General features: G+C 42.5%; 2 protein-coding genes across 2 annotated transcripts in view; one reads left to right on the top strand and one right to left on the bottom strand.

Moving 5' to 3' along the window:
- GNAZ (G protein subunit alpha z) overlaps positions 1-12,084 on the bottom strand; it is a 127,303-nt gene extending 115,219 nt beyond the window's left edge. Inside the window, exon 1 of the mRNA XM_090063205.1 lies at positions 11,359-12,084. Within this exon, the coding sequence (XP_089919331.1) occupies positions 11,359-12,081 (723 nt within the window). The 5' untranslated portion in view covers positions 12,082-12,084. The remainder of the gene's footprint in view (positions 1-11,358) is intronic.
- Positions 1-18,443, top strand: part of RSPH14 (radial spoke head 14 homolog) — a 224,339-nt gene that overhangs the window by 145,256 nt on the left and 60,640 nt on the right. The gene's annotated exons all lie outside the window — the stretch shown is intronic.

Raw genomic sequence — 18,443 nt, 5'->3', positions numbered from 1 at the left:
AAGATCACAACAAATGCCCTGAAATGCTATATAAAAGTGAGAACGTAAGAACAACTGCAAACTCTCCTTTCCTCAGATTCTGAAGAGACTAAGTCTGATGGAAGGATATTTCTCCTGAAGATGTGTTTGGCAATATGGATTTTTACCATCAATAGCACTCAAGTGCTAATAAGGTTCTCATACTAGGTGTGTTTACATGACATGCTTTACTGTGCAGTAGATTACTGTGCAGTAAAGCATCACCACCTCTACATGTGCTCATATTTACTGTGCAGTAAATCACTCTACTGCACAGTTAGCTACTAATTATAAATACAGATAGTAAATTAACTGTGCAGTGCAGTACAAACATGTGCAGATACTGGCCAGGAGCAAATTTGCTCCTGGTCAGCCTAGCCAGCAGGAGGCCACAGGGGACAGGGAGGTCTCTGTTCCTGGTCCTGGTGCTGCTCAGCTCCATGGCTCCCCCGAGGAGCTGATCAGGGCCAGGACTGAGGAGCTCTCCATCCCTTGTCCCTGTTCCTCATGTGGAGCTGGCTGCTCTGGGAGTGAGCAGGAGCTGGGAATCCAGCCCTCACTTGTCCCCTAGAGTAGCCAGCTCTGCCCCAGGCTGGGATTCCCAGACCCCCTTTGCTCCCCAGAGCAGCCAGCTCTGCCTGGTATGGAGCTGGCTGCTCTAGGGGACAACTAGGGCTGGATTCCCAGCTGCCACTCGCTCCCTGGAGCAGCCAGCTCCATGCCAAAGAGGACAGCTGCCAGTGAGCCCCATTTCTAACCCCCACCTGGCAGGCAGCTCCCCTACAGCTACTCCAGACAGTTGTCAGCAAACCTTTGACCCAGAAGGGGGCTTGCTGACAGCTGTATGTCTGGATGTGCACAGTCCCAGGAGAGCTCTGCAGGGCAGCTCTCTCCTGGCTCTGCACATCAGCTCTCCTCCCAATATGCACAAGACCAGGAGAGCTGCCACTGCAGCTAGCAGAGCTCTCTTGGCCCCATGCCCACTGGGACCACCCCCACCCCTTGCCAGCCCCCAGGCTAGCATGAGGGGGAGAGGGAAGCCTGGAGCTCCCCCTGGCTTCTGAAGGGGGGTAGAGCAAGGTGGGAGTAAATCCGCTCCCCAGAGAGCACGTGTTCCCCTGTAGGCTTACTTGCAGTATTTTTACTGCACAGTAGGCCTACTTCAAATTAGCAGTACTTGTAGATGTCCCCATGACTCTTGACAGCTATTATTAATATTGCAGGAAAAGAGTTGCATGTCTAAAAAAAATGTTAATATACTGCATTTTCAAAAGCTGAACTATCTGAGAAAGCAAATAAGCTTCTGGTGGATTTAAGGACCCTGAAGCCTTCTTTCAAAATGCATCTGATAATAATTCTTATGGAAGCAGAACTTTGTAATTTTAATTTAGAAAAATATTCTTAGTCAAGGCCACTGGTATTCAAGCTAACCAAAGTGCTGACGATGGATTTTTGGAAAACACTGCTAATAGGTAAAAGTAGCAGCTGTAGCAACTTGATGTTTTACCTTCTGATAAGAAAAAACTAATTATCTGTAGCTAGTTATCCTTTTGAAATAATAGATTGTCTTTTTAACTAAACAAGGTAAGACAGAAATGTGTCACTGTTGATGTAAGTGTGTGTAAGCAAATAGATAAAAAGGGAAGTTTAGAGTGCTTCTGGGAGGTGTTGAAACCAATGCATTCATGGACAACTGACCAGTATTCTTACTAGGCTTCCTAGAAGGCGGCGAGATAACTTGCTCACTTTCTGGAACCATTATCTGAATGATTCATGGCTTGCTTACTTAGATCTATAATTGGATTTTTAAATAAATGGTTAAGTCTGCCTAGTTCTCTGCACGCTCACGTTCTGTCTTTTCCCTCCTCCCAAACTTTCAGGGAATGAAACATATTCCATTTCAGAAAAATAGTTTTAAAAATTCTTTACACAATTAAAAATTTCTGGAAATAAAACAAATGATCTTCCTGTTTAAAATTTGGGCTGTGCTAGATGGCTGACAAAGTCTTCTGTGATGATTAGATAACAGAAGGTCCTGGAATATAACATCATAACTCAAACCTTTCCTTTTCTACCATGCCTACCATATCCTGGTCTTTTTGATGCAACACTTTGTCATCTTTCATCTACAGCTTCTTCCAATCTGGGAGCTATACCAATAACGCAACCATAAGATAGCCTGTGTCAGTCATGGTACAATGTGTACTCTAATACCTATGCTTATCCCTGAGATAGAATGTGCTTATCTAGCCTCTCTACTCTGTTGCACTAGTATTAGACCAGTGTATGTGCCCCAAAGTCTTCAAAACACTTTTCTAAATAACTGTATATTTTGTAAAGTTATGCAAGTAATCAACACACCTGAGTTATAAATATCATTCCCATTTATAAGAAAATAGAATAAAAGTGTGCACATGCATCTTCTATAATGAATAAATTTCGTCTTCCAGTCATGCATTCAAGCTTCTACATCATAATTATTTCATTCTTGTACTGTCTGAGGTCTTGTGTCACAGATTATGACCCCATTTTGCTAAGTACTATATTAACACAACAAAAAGAGAATTCCTAACCCTACAGAATAAACACCAAATATAAGACAAGAGACAACCAGTGAATACAGACAGATGGAAGAGTGCAAAGAAACAATGAAACAGTACTGGTCAAGGTGAAAGTCAGTTATATCATTACATTAGCAGCCTAAGCACTGTTACATTTTCTGAGAGGTGGTTAGCTGTGTTGATCTGAAGTCAGAGCAGAGTGACATTAGAGACTAACTGGTTCAGGGAGGCATGAGCTTTCATAGATGGCTCTACTTTTGTCAGATGCTAAAGTAAGTTTTCTGTAGGTCTCACTGCAAAGAAGAGTTTTAATGAGAAATTTGTCAGGGACAGTGAAGTAACTTTGCAGATACTTATGGAGAACTTCTCCCACATGGGAGAAGCAGCATGGGAGAAAGCACAGCAGTGTTTGTTTGAAAACACTGGGATGTGGAGGCTAGCAATAGCATACTGGAACCCAGAGTTAACATCTCAGTCTTGAATGAGAGATGGGATGTGTAGGGGAGGGCGTTAAGAGTGGAGACAAGTTTACATCAGATGCAATAGGAAAAGCAGAATGGAAGGATGAAATAGGATGGTGCCATGATGAAACCAACAAGCTGGAAAAGAGATCTTCACAGTAATATTCTGAATTGATACGCATGGAACAGGACTGCAGTTGTTAAGCCCAGAGAAAAGTTGTTTTAGTAATTAGATGGAAGAAGGTGACAGCCTGGAGGAAACCTTTAGATGCATCGATGGGAAAGACTGAATCTTTGCCGTTGCACAGTAAGTATATAAAATGTGGAGATGTAAGTTGGAAATAAGGACCTGGAGACCAATCCAAATCAAAGATGACATCCAGATGATGACTGTACTGTATATGAAAGATGGAGTAGTGGTGTTACCTACTGTGATAGAGGAAATGAATGGGTAGAGTTGAGAACAGGAACCCCAAGAAATCTATTATAGCCACATTGAGTTGGACCTGACAGCTAGACATCTAAAAGAGGGCAGTGAAACAGGCCAAGATTTTATTTCCGATAGAACAAGAGCAGTCTGGAGAAGAGAGAACTGTGAATATTCAGCACATAAGTGGATGCTCAGTTTGTGTTTGTAGATGAGATTACCCAGAGATAAAATAGAAAGAGAAGGCGAGCAAGGACTGGCTGATGCTATGCAGAAATCCAGCAGGTATGTAAGTTAACTGAAACTCTGTAAGTGATGAGTTTGTAACAGGTGTTCTCAACTTGGACCATGTCTGGCAACAGTGATAAACACACAGACACTTTCAACCATGGCAGAGATCTCAGTTATAGGATTTATACACTTAAATTATTTGGAATCATTCTGAGGAGTTCATTATATATATTCCAAGTTATGTGCTTTAATAGTTTTTCTTCAGATGCTTAACTTTAATATTTTTATTAACTTTAATTTATGTTTATGTGCTAATTTTAATAGATTTTCTCATGAAAAACTGTGACTTCATTGTGTTTCAGTTGCTACACTGCTGTTTGATCATGTGCTATCAGATTTAAGCCAATCGTCTAATAACTAGATTCTGTACACAGAAAAAATATAATAATTTTTTTTCATGCCTACAGTCTAATTAGTGGATGGAGGGGTGGGGGTCATCTTAAATTCAGAGTCATCTTGGATTCTGGTAAGTACAATATATCAAATTGAAATGTGTTGGCAGTAAGATGTGCTGACATTGTATCTTATAGCTAAAAACTGTCCAAAACCAATACTCTTGAAATCAAAGCTAAAAATTATCAAAGACCAGATAAGTCCTCAGTTAGTGAGAGCCTAATTCTGCTCATACTTATACAACATGATTTGTGGAAAATAAAATGGCCTTGCTCTGCTAAGTTTCAACTCATCAGTCATCAGTGTGATGAAGCGATCAGTAAAGCTAAACACACTTTATCATGCATTAGCAGGTGCATGGCGAACAGGTTCAGGGAGGTGATACTTCTCCTCTATGCAGCATTGGTCAAGCTACAGTTGGAGTACTTATCCAATTTTGGGCGCCACACTTTAAGAGGGATGTGTACAACCTTGAGAGGGTTCAGAGGAGGGCCACTCATATGGTTAGGGGCCTGCAGGCAAAGCCCTATAAGGACAGACTGATGGACCTGGATCTCTTCAGCCTTCGCAAGAGAAGGCTGAGAGGTGAACTTGTGGCAGCCTACAAATTCATCGGGGGGCGGGGCGTAGGAAGGGGGCAGCAAAGAATAGAAAATGCTCTCATAACAGGGGGCCTTCCTGGGGCCAGTCTGCCATTGGCTTGCCCACCTGTTTCTGGGCCAACTGCCTAACTAGAAAAGATACACGTCCCTAAGACAGCAGTTTTGTTTAAAAGTTTGTCATCACTGCAAGCACTCAGAGGGGAGGTAATGGGGTAGTAGCATGACAAATTCCAAAGAAAGCTGAACAAACCAGCAGAAGTTAAATTACTAGGTTGTTTTAAGCTATTGCCAAGTTCTGGTACCGCTTGACAGGTCTAAGTTTTCTTATGACTTGTTCTACCTCTAGTACACAGAACTGCAGCTGGCTCTTTACCAGCTGATCCCACCCCAGTGAATTGACACTTCAGATATAGTCAAGTGTTTTGAAGCCTAACATAAAGATTTATAATTCGAAATAAAAGGTGCAAGTCCATGTCAGATTTTGGGCCTAATTCTCACCTATACCTCAATACAATAGCTCCTGATTTATCCCAGTGTGAAATTAGGATTAGGCTATGGTTGGCAAATGGGTAAAGCTTTCATGGAAGTCCTGCTTTGATTCCATTCCAGCCCCACTTTCCTATGATCCTATATTTGGTATGCTTTGCAGAATAAATATTCTTTAAAATTACCATTCAGGGACACAAAATTATTATAATATGGGTCAGTGGCATTTGTCTCTGCAAGGCAAAACTTTATAAAGCTAAGCAATCTGACCAGGTATTAGCAAAACAATACTATAAGAATTCTCCTTGAGGCCATGCTCAAGGCATGGATAGATGCAGTATATATATTAACAATAACTGTAATATAAGGTTGATCATGGCCCTCACGTAACTAAAACTGCATCACCCAACTACTACTAAAATGTGTTTCTGTCACCCACATTTTCAAAGACACCTTTAAACAGCAGTTTTTCAGAATAAAGTTATCTTAAAGCTAATAAGCTTACAAAGGGAAGTACATTAAAATTTCCCCCTCAGAGAAGGAAATATTAGATCCTGGACAGATATAACACTTGAAGTACTCCAAACGCTTTTGAAGCATTTCAAACTGTGATTGTACAGATGTGTGTTTTCTAACTTGGGCACCTAACTTGATTCTCAGATACTGAATGGAAACATCAAAATGGCATGTACTGTACATGTGTAAAATGGGTCATTAGATTTACTCTAAGTGCCAGTTTGAGTGTCCCACTGAAGCATTTGGGTTTTCAGTAAAAGCTTTTCAGTGTGAACACTGAATGTTGAAGGAATGGCTAAAGGAAAAAAAAAACCCTGCCTAACTATGGGAAGGATCCCAAAAATATGCATGAGAAAAAGAGAACATAAACTGAGAAAAGTGACTCTTAGAAACAGATTCTATCCTTCACTTATTCTAATCTAAACCATGCTGTGAACAATCTGGACAAGTTATCCAATTCAGGTTTTGTCATTTTGCAAATAACCAACAACTGAAACTCATACTAGCTCCTTTTCCCTTTGGAATTACTATTGCCAAAGACTAACCTAGCAACTCACATAATTACATGTTCTGCCAGCCATGTTAGTTCCAGCTGTTTGTGAATGAACCGATCTATCTAACACTTCTGCTTATCCTTTTGAAATTGCACAGCAATATATAAATATGCTTGCATAATGCTTGTAACAAACTACTGTTTAATTGTCTTCTACAATTTACAGCGCTATTTTTCTTTCCATTACATAAAAGTACCATTTCATACAGTACATTCAATTGCCCCCATAGGCCAACAGCATCTCTCCAGTCAGGCTGTTTCTATGGACACCAGTCTGGGCTTTACTTTCTCACTCTCATTCGTTGCCAGGAAAATTGAACTCCTATCCCAATTCCCAGTGAGAATCACATAATGGAGGTCAGGAAGACACACAGCCACAAATAAATATTTCACCTTGAGAATGATCACTAAAATATGGCAGAAGCAAAATAAAATGATGATAAATAGAAAATGATTTGCCATTCTGCAAGTAAAGAAACATAGTATTAAAGAATTTGGGCTCAAAGTTGCTACTGTTTATTACTGGGATTTTCCTACGTTGAGCAGCTGCCCACATTAGCTTTTTGCCACATATCAAGTGTCATGGAGATCTGAAGAAAATCTAATGCAAGCTTAAATATGAAAAAGGGGATTTTACAATACAGCAAAAAATATCAATTACCAATTCATGTTAACAGAATTAACAAATCACTTGGCACTGTGTCAAAACGTCATCCTCACATTCAAGGAACCAAGGTTGAAAGGAAAGAACTGGAACATTTAATCTATTTGAGAGTCATTAGGGGTACAATGGCCATTCAAATGCTTTGTTTTGGGAGTTCAGTGAAAAGACATTGTCTGGAGACATTTCCCCAGTAGAGTTTTTTCTTCCTAGCAGAAGGAAAAAAAAAACTTTTTCCTCCCTCTCTGTCCCTCCCTCCCTCCCTCCTAGCTAGGGTTTAGTTACAAAACTACCTTTGGTTTCAAATTGTTGAGAAAAGGATTAGACTTTTTCAGTTGGGTACAAAGGAGCTGATTTTAGCTGATTAAATCTTCTAAGGCTCTCCCTATATTGTCTACTCCCCTATTCCCGTAAAAATCTGGATTAAACATACTGGATATAAAACAATGCATTTTGGGTGCAATATATTTTGTGAATTTTATTGTCATATCTGAATTTTGATTGCTTTTTTTCTGGGGGTGGGAGAGCTTCTTCCCAGAATGATCTGAATATTAGAACTGTATAATCTGCATCCCTATGACAATAGTAAATGTTTATTTGGTTAATTTGAACACTTTCTAGACACATGTTGTCCAGTAGGTAATTCCTTCAAAATTATTCAACAATTATTCTCTAACATCCTAGTCTGTAGACTGTTACTTGGTAGTACACTACTTTTTATTTATATTTGATTTTATTTATATTGTATTTTATTTATTAATAGAAATATTTATGCAATATGTTCAAAATTCAGTTTAAGTGCCTACTTTTGACAATAAGCTCTTTACTGGAAGAATCATGAAAAGTGAACATGAAAGAGGTTAAACAGTCAAAGTAAGTTTGAAGAAAGTGAATGTTTGAGGAAAACATTCTGTGGTCTTTGCTCAAACCTAACTGACTGTTCCCCAGCAACTTTGCTCCACTTCTGGACCTTTTCACTTCATCTGTTTTCATAGGAGAAATATCTGCAAACTCCAACAAAATGAGGGGGGAACACTGAAAAGTTTTGAAGTATTAATGAGGAGTGATTGTAGCTCTTTTCTTTAATGTATCAATAATTATAATAGATTTCACTTCACCTCCTTTCCCCATTACATGGGGAGTGGCAGCACTGACCTAACTATCCTCTTAATGGATATGGACAATATTGTACTGATAGAGCTTTTCAAAACCTGTTCAGATTTTTGTTTCTCCAAAAACGTCAAAATAAGGTTGTATAAGTGCTGCTTCTAAGCAGGATAGGTTTGTTTTGTGTATAGACTTGAGGCATCCTCCCAAATAAATACTGGTGTCTTGCTTTTTCAAGCTCCTCTTCAACACTGTATTTTAGTTTCCCCCTGAAAGCTAAAGAAGCATATTAATAGTGTCTTTTGGTATTATTTTTACAGCCATTGGCCTTTCAGACATTTCCTTGCCTCAGTTTCCTTCACAAAGCTCACACCAACCATATCCAACAATCACATGGGTTGCTCAAAAATGGGCAGCTGCACCGCAGTTCTGTGGTCAGTGGTGCCATGTAAATAACCAAGGCATTAGACGGGCAACTCAAACAGCTGGCCTCCATTTAGCAAGCTGGTAAATGGTATATGCAATATGTGGCACACTACTATTAAGAAGCAGTTTCAGATTAAAAGAAAAACAAACCTTTACAATTATTCTAGGAACTGCCAGACAATAAGTTAAAAGTCTTCTTTGCTTTTGCTTATGCATCATTAAAAAGTGAAATAGCTTTTGGCTGCCACAGAATTTAGCATAATAACTGACTGATCAACCCTGATATTGTTTGGATCTAAAGTACCAGGCTGAGACAGAAAGAGCCAGAGGAAATCCACTCCACAGACAGAGAGAATGGAGTTTTTGGGGGCCGAGGGAAATCAGTGAAAATAAACTCTACACCCTGCAAGAAATCCTGTATGGGTCCCAACTCTTCCACCCTACCCCACCAAAAGGATGAGGCTATTCATCTCTCTCCTCACTGTCATTTGGATAGAATTTGTTTTGAGGTGGTAGTCAAATGTCAGCATAAACCATATGACTTTCATTCATGTCCTAGGTATGTGAACTTTATAAGTAGAAACTTAGCACCCTGACTGCACCAGTTTAAGAAGACTGTTTCTGCTTTTAATTCCTTTTCCTGGAACCTCCATGCCAAATACGGTAGCACTTGAGCATAGCATAAACTTGAGGGGATGGGTTTAGATAGTTATATACAGTAAATTCTGCTTGCCACTTCACAGTGGAGTCACATGCACCCATCGTTCACTTTGGTACTTATGAAACCCTGCAATGTCACACAGATGTTAATGGCTCCTCATTGTGGGTCAGACAGAGCCCAAATTCACCCTCACTTATTATGTGACCTGTAGATAAATAAGATTCACAGTAACATGAATTCCCTGTAGGCCTTGGACCCGTTACATTTATAGTATTATAATTGCCCCTGTAGCATCACAGTTGCACCACCTGTAGTGCCACAAAAATGTTCCTGTTTCAAGCAGGAACTTCTACAAAGCACTACATTTTGCAGCACTGCACATAACGTGGCCAGTTACTAGGCCTGTGCAAAGCAACAAGTATTCAGTTCAGATTTCGCGGATTCGAGGGGCAGTGATTCGATTTGGTGATTCAAATCACTGTCCGGATTTGACTGGGCCAATTCAGAGTTGGAGATTTGGCCGCCGAAACAGCTACTGGAGCTTCAGACAGCATTAACAGATTGGGATATGTTCCCAGGTGGTGAGGGAGGAAGGGAGAAAGTGAGACTGGAACTAGGGAAGGACTGGGGGGAGGGATGCCATTCCCGGGGCTGCACCATGCTCTGCCTGTCCCCCTGTGCCTGGGCTCCACCCATCCCCAACTTCCGAGCCGTGGTGCAGGCAGCTGGTGTTGGCTGCTCCCAAGGCCGCTACAGCAGGGGCTGGGGGGAGCGGCAGCGAGTGGAGCCCTGGGCAGCACACGGCACGGCACAGCTTGTCTGCACTCACTCTAGCCCCCGCTGCAGTGGCCCTGGGAGTGACCAGTGCCAGCTGCAACAGGAACTGTTGGGGGGGGTGAGGGGGCAGGGGCTTCTGTGTTGTGCTGAGACAGCTTACAGAATCAGTTTGCAGCATGTCACCTATGGCTAGGACACCATCTCCACAGCATTACACTCTTCTCTAGAAAATCTCAGATGTAACAAGCATACTATACATGTGGTTATACCAGTTAAGGGTAGTGAAGCATTTCCATGGGGAGCAGATTTCATAAGAACCTACCAAAGCCAGATAATTAAATCTGGTAGAAAAGATTTCTTAAAGACGGCTTACTGTAATGCAAGGCGTGAGAACAAACAGAACCTGGAATCTCAATTAGGTTCTAAACTTAGTACACAAACACGCTCTTGAGACAAGTCCCTTCCCAGCTTCACTGAGGAGCTGCTTCTACTGTGAAATAGCTGGACATGCAGCCTTCTGCAGGGCTCCAGGGCCTGCCCTGCAGTGAAAAAGTTCCACAAAAGCAAAGCAACTGAAGATGTGTGAAGGACTGGTAGGAAGGTGGTGTGCCATTGGATAAGCAGACATATTTTCATGGGTTTCATTTTAATTTCTCCTGATGGATAGCTGTTTTAAAACTGAAATATGGGTCACCAAAGACCCGGGAGCTAAGTTGTTACATGTCTTTCGAACACATTCATTTTTTCCTTAAACAGCTTGTACTTTTATAGGACTATAATAAAAGAAATTAAAAAATTCAAATAAAACCATCCCATGGTCAAGTCAAGCAAGCAGAGCGCAAAGGCAAACACGTTGCTCTATATGCAAAAGTGTGGCATGCATTTCTATAGTTACTATATCTGTGTGCTAAGCAGTATCAAAGAGAACTCAACAAGAATAGCTGTGAATCAGACAATGAGTAGAAAAGTAGCTGTGTAACAAAATTATCCACAAAACAGACTTCTCATGACAATTTCCATGCCATTTAAAAGGACATTTGCTGGAACATTTCATAGGTTTTCTGTATTCCCATTGATGTTTAAGCAAAAACAAAACAGTCCATAGGGGGAAACTGATTACAAACAAGAGGCTGTCAAATGCATAAACAAACATTTTCTTCTAACTTTTCAGTTAAAACTTTTAACCCATACATCTTGCACTGTTGTGCCAGCTGAAGAAGTCCTCCTCTTTCTGCTGACAGCATTAAAAATGGAAGCTGTTTCATGCTTAGTGACTGCACAAAGAAAAGATTGTGGATACAGTGTATACTGCTGGGCAACTTATGCATATGCACAGAGCCCAGGACAAGCAGGGTAGGGCCCTCAGACATTACTCATTACAAATAAAGCAAACACAGAAAAGAGCAAGATGTACTCACCGTTTGGTTATCCTCATACAGCTTCAAGTCGTACCCACTCAGCTCCACGCAGAAAATTATTGCTGTAACCCCCTCAAAACAGTGGATCCATTTTTTGCGCTCAGACCTCTGCCCACCCACATCCACCATTTTGAAAGTCAGCTCTTTGAAGGTAAACTTATTTTCCACAATCCCTGTGGTCATGTCCCGAGAACGCAGAATATCTTCCACTGTGGGAATATAGTCCAGGGCTGCAATCCTTTCTAGGTCATTCAAGTAGTATGCAGCATTATCCTCTAGGTGGTACTCATTGGAACGACAGAAACACTCCTGTACACCAGGGTCTGCCCAGAGCCGTTTCATGACCCCTAGAAGCTCAGGAGTAATTTCCCCTTTGCTTTCAGCTGGGCCTGTCAGGGCAAAAAGCTGCACAGCATCATAGGCTCTGTCTGGATTGTGGAACTCTATCTTAAGGGTGGCTAGAGCACGAATGATACGCGTTAGAGAGTCAATTGCATTATAGATGATCAGAGGTTTATATTCCTTGCAAGCCTCCAAGTTAAAGCCGCCACTGTGAATGATTTTCATTTGCTTGACAATAGTACTTTTGCCAGAGTTGCTAGTACCCAGGAGTAAGAGCTTGATCTCACGTCGCTGTCGTTGGCTTTCAGAGCGCAGGTGGCGGTCAATCCTCCGGGACCGCCTCGCTGCCTCTTTCTCCTCAGAGCTTTGCCTACATCCCATGGTACAGCCGACTATTGCAGAAGAGGAGGACTAGAGAGTCTCTCTCTTTCCTTCTCTGTCTCTGAACAAGAACTGCAGTATCTTTCAATTCTCGTGCCAGGTGCACCCTGTAGAAAAAAAAATCCCACTATCCAATACGTGATGGCCCAAGAGGCCTATACCAACTAGTTCAGTCCCAGAAGGGGTGCAAAACCAGGTACAAATGCAACCACAGAGATAGTCTCCTTAGTAGATCTCATGGCACTCCCCTTTCCTGTGGCACATTCCTATTAATGAAAGAACACTTCCCTTTTCCACAGTGTGGCCGGATCAGTTAAATAGCCTTTTCTCTTCTGCATAATTATTTTGATCCTTTCTGTCCAAAGGTAAGGAGCTGCAGCTTCATCTGTTCCGCTTTAGCCCCACTTGTCTTTTAATTGTATTTTCCGGTTGCTGTGGTGATGTTGCTAGATAGAGCTGAAGCTCTGGTACAGTCTGGTGCTGTGTTTGTTTTGTTTCTCCCCCACTTCTTTCGGTGGATTCAGTTCAGATCTGTGAATCTGTACTCTCCACCTGTCAAGCAGAGACAGAAGAAATTAATGAAATTGGGGGGCGGGAGGGGGGGAAGAGGAGGGGAAAAGTGGGGAGGGGACTATGTTTCCTTGTTGCAAACCATTCACTTTTTCTTTGCTTCTGGCATTTCTGAACCTTTTATCATCCCAAACAGACAACCCAGATGGAAAATCTGTAAAGAGAAGCAATAAAAATCTTGAAACAGCAAAAATTCAGGGACAGCTGAAGTCTGAAGACCTTAGAAAATGTGTGCCCTGAACATAGTAAATCAAATTCCCTTTTCTTTCCAGCCTTCTGTGTTTTATTATCTAAACCTCCATGAAAACAAATAGTGCTGAGCTGTGTCCCAATTTCTCCCTCAGCAAGAGCTGATGGCAGCCCTTTCCTGAAGAGCCCTGTTCTGACTGGTTTTCCCGAAGTGGAGAATGTGAGATAGATTTACAGCTATTTTACCCAGTCTTGGTATTTATATTTCTGTCAGTTTCTGTCAGTCAGACTTGTGTACACAAATGTCCTCCTAAGACTTCCCTCCCTCCCCCATCTTTTCTGTCCATTTTGTTTGGTTGGAACATTTAGCTTTTGCAAATAAATGATGAAACAAAAGGAAGGGATTAGGTTTGCCTCCGGGTTTTGTGAAAGGGTTTATATATGACAGGGCACAATTATCGATCTTTGCAGGAATCCTTGCTTCCGCTTAGAGTACAATTGTCTTGTTGCATCCTGCTTAATCAATGGAGTGATGCACTAGTCAAACAAAATCTTTAAAGGATTTGCTTCCCATAGCTATCACATTTATTTGTTTATTCCCCTTGCTTCCAGTTTCACTGCAGTAAAACTGATGTGCCATTAATATATGGCAGACATTTCATACACTACACACGTGAAAAATATCCAATAACAATCCTCTTATGGGAGTTCTTACTGACCAGGCCATGTCCTGCTAAATGTGATACTCAGAAAATAGGTTCAGGGGAACACTTTTAAAGGTGCAGAAACCATTGTTTTTCAATGAAAATAACATTCTTATATGACATTTTCAAAAGTGTCTTAAGCATGTTAGGTGATTTTAAAAATTTTATCCTGAATTCATTTGCTAGAGTTTCCATATAAACAGGGCAAGACACTACAAAATATATTAAAGGGAACACAGTCCAGCAGTGGCCGTGGGGCGCTCAGGGCCCGCTGCGGCCAAAGCCCCACCACGGCACAGCGTGGCCCTGGCTGCCTCAGAGATAGTGCTGCCTGTGCTGCCTCTTGTGGGCCTGGCCCAGCAGGGCCTGGTGCAGGACTGTGCACCTTTGGGCAGCTCCGGGCTGCTTGAGCCGTCATCCGGGGTCCAGTCCATTCACAGGGACTGCGCGTTGCGCCAGGCCGCATCCTACCTCTATGGCATCCGCCCGGTCTGACTGTGCAGGGGGCCCATGGAGGCAGGACCTGGCCCAGCGTGACATGTGGTCCCTGTGAGCGGGGCTGGGCCCCAGGTTCCAGCCCAAGTAGCCCAGAGCTGCCCGAAGGCACACGGCCCTGCGCCATGCCGCAATGAGCCAGGCTGGCCCCACAACAAACAGCAGAGGCAGTGCTGGCTCCAAGGCAGCCAGGGTTGCGCTGCGCCACAGGGGGGCTCTGGCCACAGCAAGCCCCAAGTGCCCCACAGACACTGCTGTGACAGGGGTGAGCTGTGGCTCCTGTGGGGGGAAGGGGGCTGTGACCCCCATGGGGGGGGCTGTGGGCCATCTGTGAGCAAAAGGAGTAGGGGCAGCTCTGATTTTTCTATGACAACCCCCCCCCAAAATAAATGCCAAAGCATTTTATTTTATGATGATGATAAAGGCACTGGCTTCCAAATTGTTTTAAACTTGTAAATATATCAATAAAACACTGCCCAACTGATCCCTCTGTATAGTGGCGTTTCATTTTAATAGTGGAAGAACACTATTTTGGGTATTTTAATGACAGAATTTGGGTTTCTTATCAGAGGATTTGCAATTCTTAAACAGGGAACACCAGGATCTCTGCTGGTGAGCCAAGTTGTGAGACCCATGCAGAGGAACCTATCCAGAGCCAACACTGGGGATCCAGCTGGAGGGCAGACGAGGTGGCTGACCTCTTGGCCAATTGGGGGCAAGAAGAGACAATTTGACAGTTCCAAGCAGGCAACCTCAAGAAGTACATCTTCTGGGCAATAGCTGCCCAGATGACAAAGCAGGGGCACCCCCATCCGGGTCTGGCAGGCATGCAGCTATGTGACCACAGGTTCACGGGAGTGGATGCTGTCACAGGTGGCAGCAGGTCAGCAGCAGTCTGCACTGCCAGACTGCTGCAGTGGGTAGAAGGTGTGGGGGCCACTCTAAGTTAGGGCTGTTTCAGCAGTCCAGCTGACACAAGGGGCTAGTGTCCCCAAATACCAACTGGCTGCACCACAGAAGCTCCCTGAGCTGCTCATCAGCAGCTTTTTATACTGCTGGGGCCAGCACAGGTGCTAGCCCCAGGCTCTAGGTCCCCCTGGCAGCAGGCCCAAGAGGAGCTGGACAAGGTTTTTTTGCTCCAAGTAGCACCACCTGCCCCACACCAAAGTGCATGTCCAGGCACATGCACTGAGGCAAAAATCCCCAGCAAATTTGTACCACTCTTATCTGAGCTGCTGCAAGCTCATGTGCCTGCATGTCTGGATGTGCCCACTAGAGGCCTACAGCATGTGCATACGAAAGTGAAGAGTGGCAACACATTTTTTTTTTTTTTACTAGCACCCAGTCAAAGTCAACAGATGACAAACAACTGCATCCTCCTTACTGAGGCTGTACTTGCTTTTGCTGCCTTTGTATGCATCTTTATATCCATGCTTGACCCAGACTGCTGAAAGGAGATGGAAGACTGAACAAATGTGGGCACTAAAAACCCAGTGCCCTCAGGAAGTTTACAAAGAATCTTTATGGCAGCAGTTCTCAAACTTGTAGATTCAAGGCACCCCATGTTAGACACAGCGCACCCCTTGGAAAATGCCAATTCTTATTTTTTATGCTTTTTTTAGTATAGAAAATTAATAACTGTAGATTTCTAGCTGAAATATATGGGTTTATCCTGTGAATCATGTTTGCACACCTAACAGCGTTAACATTATGCAACACCCTGGTTAAGAATCACTGTTTTATGGGTTAGGGTTAGCATTAACAGCAGAACTACATTGAGGAGTGTGTCCACTCATCTACCCTGAGTAAATAATATCCTACACTTGTTTCAAAACTCTGACGAAAAAAGGCATGAAGTAAAATGGTATAGACCCATACTGAACAGGTTCCTGCCTCACATTCCCAATCCAGTGTTAGAAAAGCACATTTCTAAACCAGTTACTTATTCACCTGCTCTGCAGAGAATATCCATAACAGTCTTCACAGCTTCCTTGTTGCTATTTAAAAAAATGCCATCTTTCTTTCACTTAATTGCTGTGCTCTAGCACCTGCTCATGTGCTGATTCCACACCTCAGGATGCATCAGATAATTGTATTATTGCAGGCTCCTCTGTTAACAAGCTCAAGATGAAACTTGTCACCCACTGTCTTCTAAGTGACACTTCCACATGGTAGGAAAATGGAAGCGTGAACAGAAATGAGGCAGAGCACAAAAGGCAGGGTTTTAAACCTGGATGTAATATGACAGCTTTCTGAAAGTAGCCATTTCATTTATTGATGTATTATTTAACCAAAAATTTTAACTAGTGTTTTGTTTGGCTCAGTCTTACAAAGGTGCTGTAATCCCAGAGAATTAATTTGGAGTATATTGTGGTGCAATGACACTAACAAAAGGCCTTAAGTCCACGGTGCTTCTCTACGCACTATCTAGTCTGCCGAAAGAGTGCTAACACCGCTGTTGCTACTTACCTTGCACTCCTTTACTCCCTCTCTCAGCAATTGGATATGGCCTTGGCACATACTAAACTCATTATGTACAAATGATCAGCACCATGTGAAAATGATATGGCTTGTATTAATAGAGCAGTAATTAGCATAACCATATTTACTCTGGCAAATTCAAACACATTACTGTAGAAAAAAACCTCCACTGAAATGTATATTATACTGTACATTCGTCACAGAAATAGTTTTGCCCAGTGCTATATGAGACAGGACCGATGTATGACACCTTTTCGGCCTTGTGAATGACTGACCTTCTGGCCAGAATGACATGACAGCATTAAATTATTAGGTCATATTCTCCTCAGTGATAGTGGCTTAAATCTGGGGTTAGTTCCTTTAACAGTTTCGTTAGATTCCCATTACCAGAATGTTTTATTTTTTAATGTATTGCCTTTTAAATCCCTATTAGTAAGTTTATGCTCAACCTCAATTTGCTGTGTTGTGTCCTTGTAGGGTTGCTGATTCACATTATTATGGCTTGTTTGTTTGTTTGTTTTTCTTTTAACTCTGTTCCCGTCATATGAACATAGGAATTTCCATTTCTGAAGAATGGCTTGTCTAGTCAACCATCATATCTGACAGCAGCCAGTACCAGATGTTTTGAGGGAAGGTAAAGAACCCTGCAGTAGAGAGATAAGGAATAATCCTCCCCTCTTCACCTTAGGTTTTATCCTGATTTAGCAGATTAATTTAGGCCCAGAAGCAGGAGATTTCATATCATTTCCAAAAATATCAGTAATTATTATAAAAGTGGATACTTTTGAAATCCTTATAAACATCCACCCCCTTTTATAATCTTAATTTATTGGCATAAATTATTTTTGTGGCAATACATTCTACTTCTGAGAATAAGTGCTTTCTTTTGTCAATTTTGAAGGTCGCACCTTTTAATTTAATTCATTTTCCCCTGGTTTTGTATGAACTACTCTGAAGTGTTTCTGTATTCAGCCAACATAAGCAAGGTGTTAGGAGCTTTATCATTTACATTTTCTTCTCTCTCAGAACAAGGCATAATTAAAGTATTCCTCTTTACTCCTGCCTCCCTTCAGCTATTTTTCTGTTCTTCAAGACTTAGAGGTAGTCAGATGTATTCTGATATTCACAACTAACCAAGTAATTAGATGCCAACAGGTACTGCACTCATTTCTCTATTAATATTCACTCAAATTTTTAAATAATTCAGTTGACCCTTTCTGTGTTCCTTGACTCTTGTTTTCTGTCAGTATTTTAGAGATCAAGTTCTGCTGACACAAACATTCATAAGGAGCGAATTTCGAAGTCATGTCCTGGCAGAAATATTTGGAGAAGTCATACAAGTTAGGGCGCTTCTACAAGTGCAGGTAAAGGCACGATGGGATCCAATGCATGATCCACACAATCGCGCCTCCTGCCATGTCACACATGCATGGCAGGAGGCATGTTTGTGGGATTGTGCATTAGATCCCATTGCACCTTATTGGTGGTGCAGAGGGAGCGCAATCCCATGCTCCTCCTGCACCAGCAAGAAGCAAGCTCCTGCTATGATCTCCCAGGCACAGGGCTCCACACACACGCTGGGGCTGGGAGATCACAGCTGCTCTGATCTCCCAGCCGTGGGGGTGCTCCACTGGGATCTCAACAATCCCAGGGGTCTGTGTGGTGCTTCTATGGCTGGGAGATTGCAGCAGCTGTGATCTCCCAGCACCAGGGTGCCCCATGTATCCCTGGGGCTGGGAGATCATAGCAGCACTCCACAGTTGCCGGACCCAGAGTCTCCAGCTGCTGGGCGCTGCCAGGGCTGAGAGTCTCCTCAGCTGTGGGACTCCCAGCCCCAATTGTACATGGTACACCCCTGAAGTTGGGAGCCATGTCAGCTGACAGGGCTCCTAGCATCCAGGGCAGACCTGGCTATACGTACAA

Source organism: Crocodylus siamensis, chromosome 9, assembly GCF_052110815.1.
Source record: "Crocodylus siamensis isolate JL-2025a chromosome 9, ASM5211081v1, whole genome shotgun sequence".
NCBI classification, from domain to species: Eukaryota; Metazoa; Chordata; order Crocodylia; family Crocodylidae; genus Crocodylus; species Crocodylus siamensis.
This window is presented reverse-complemented; position numbering and strand designations above follow the sequence as displayed.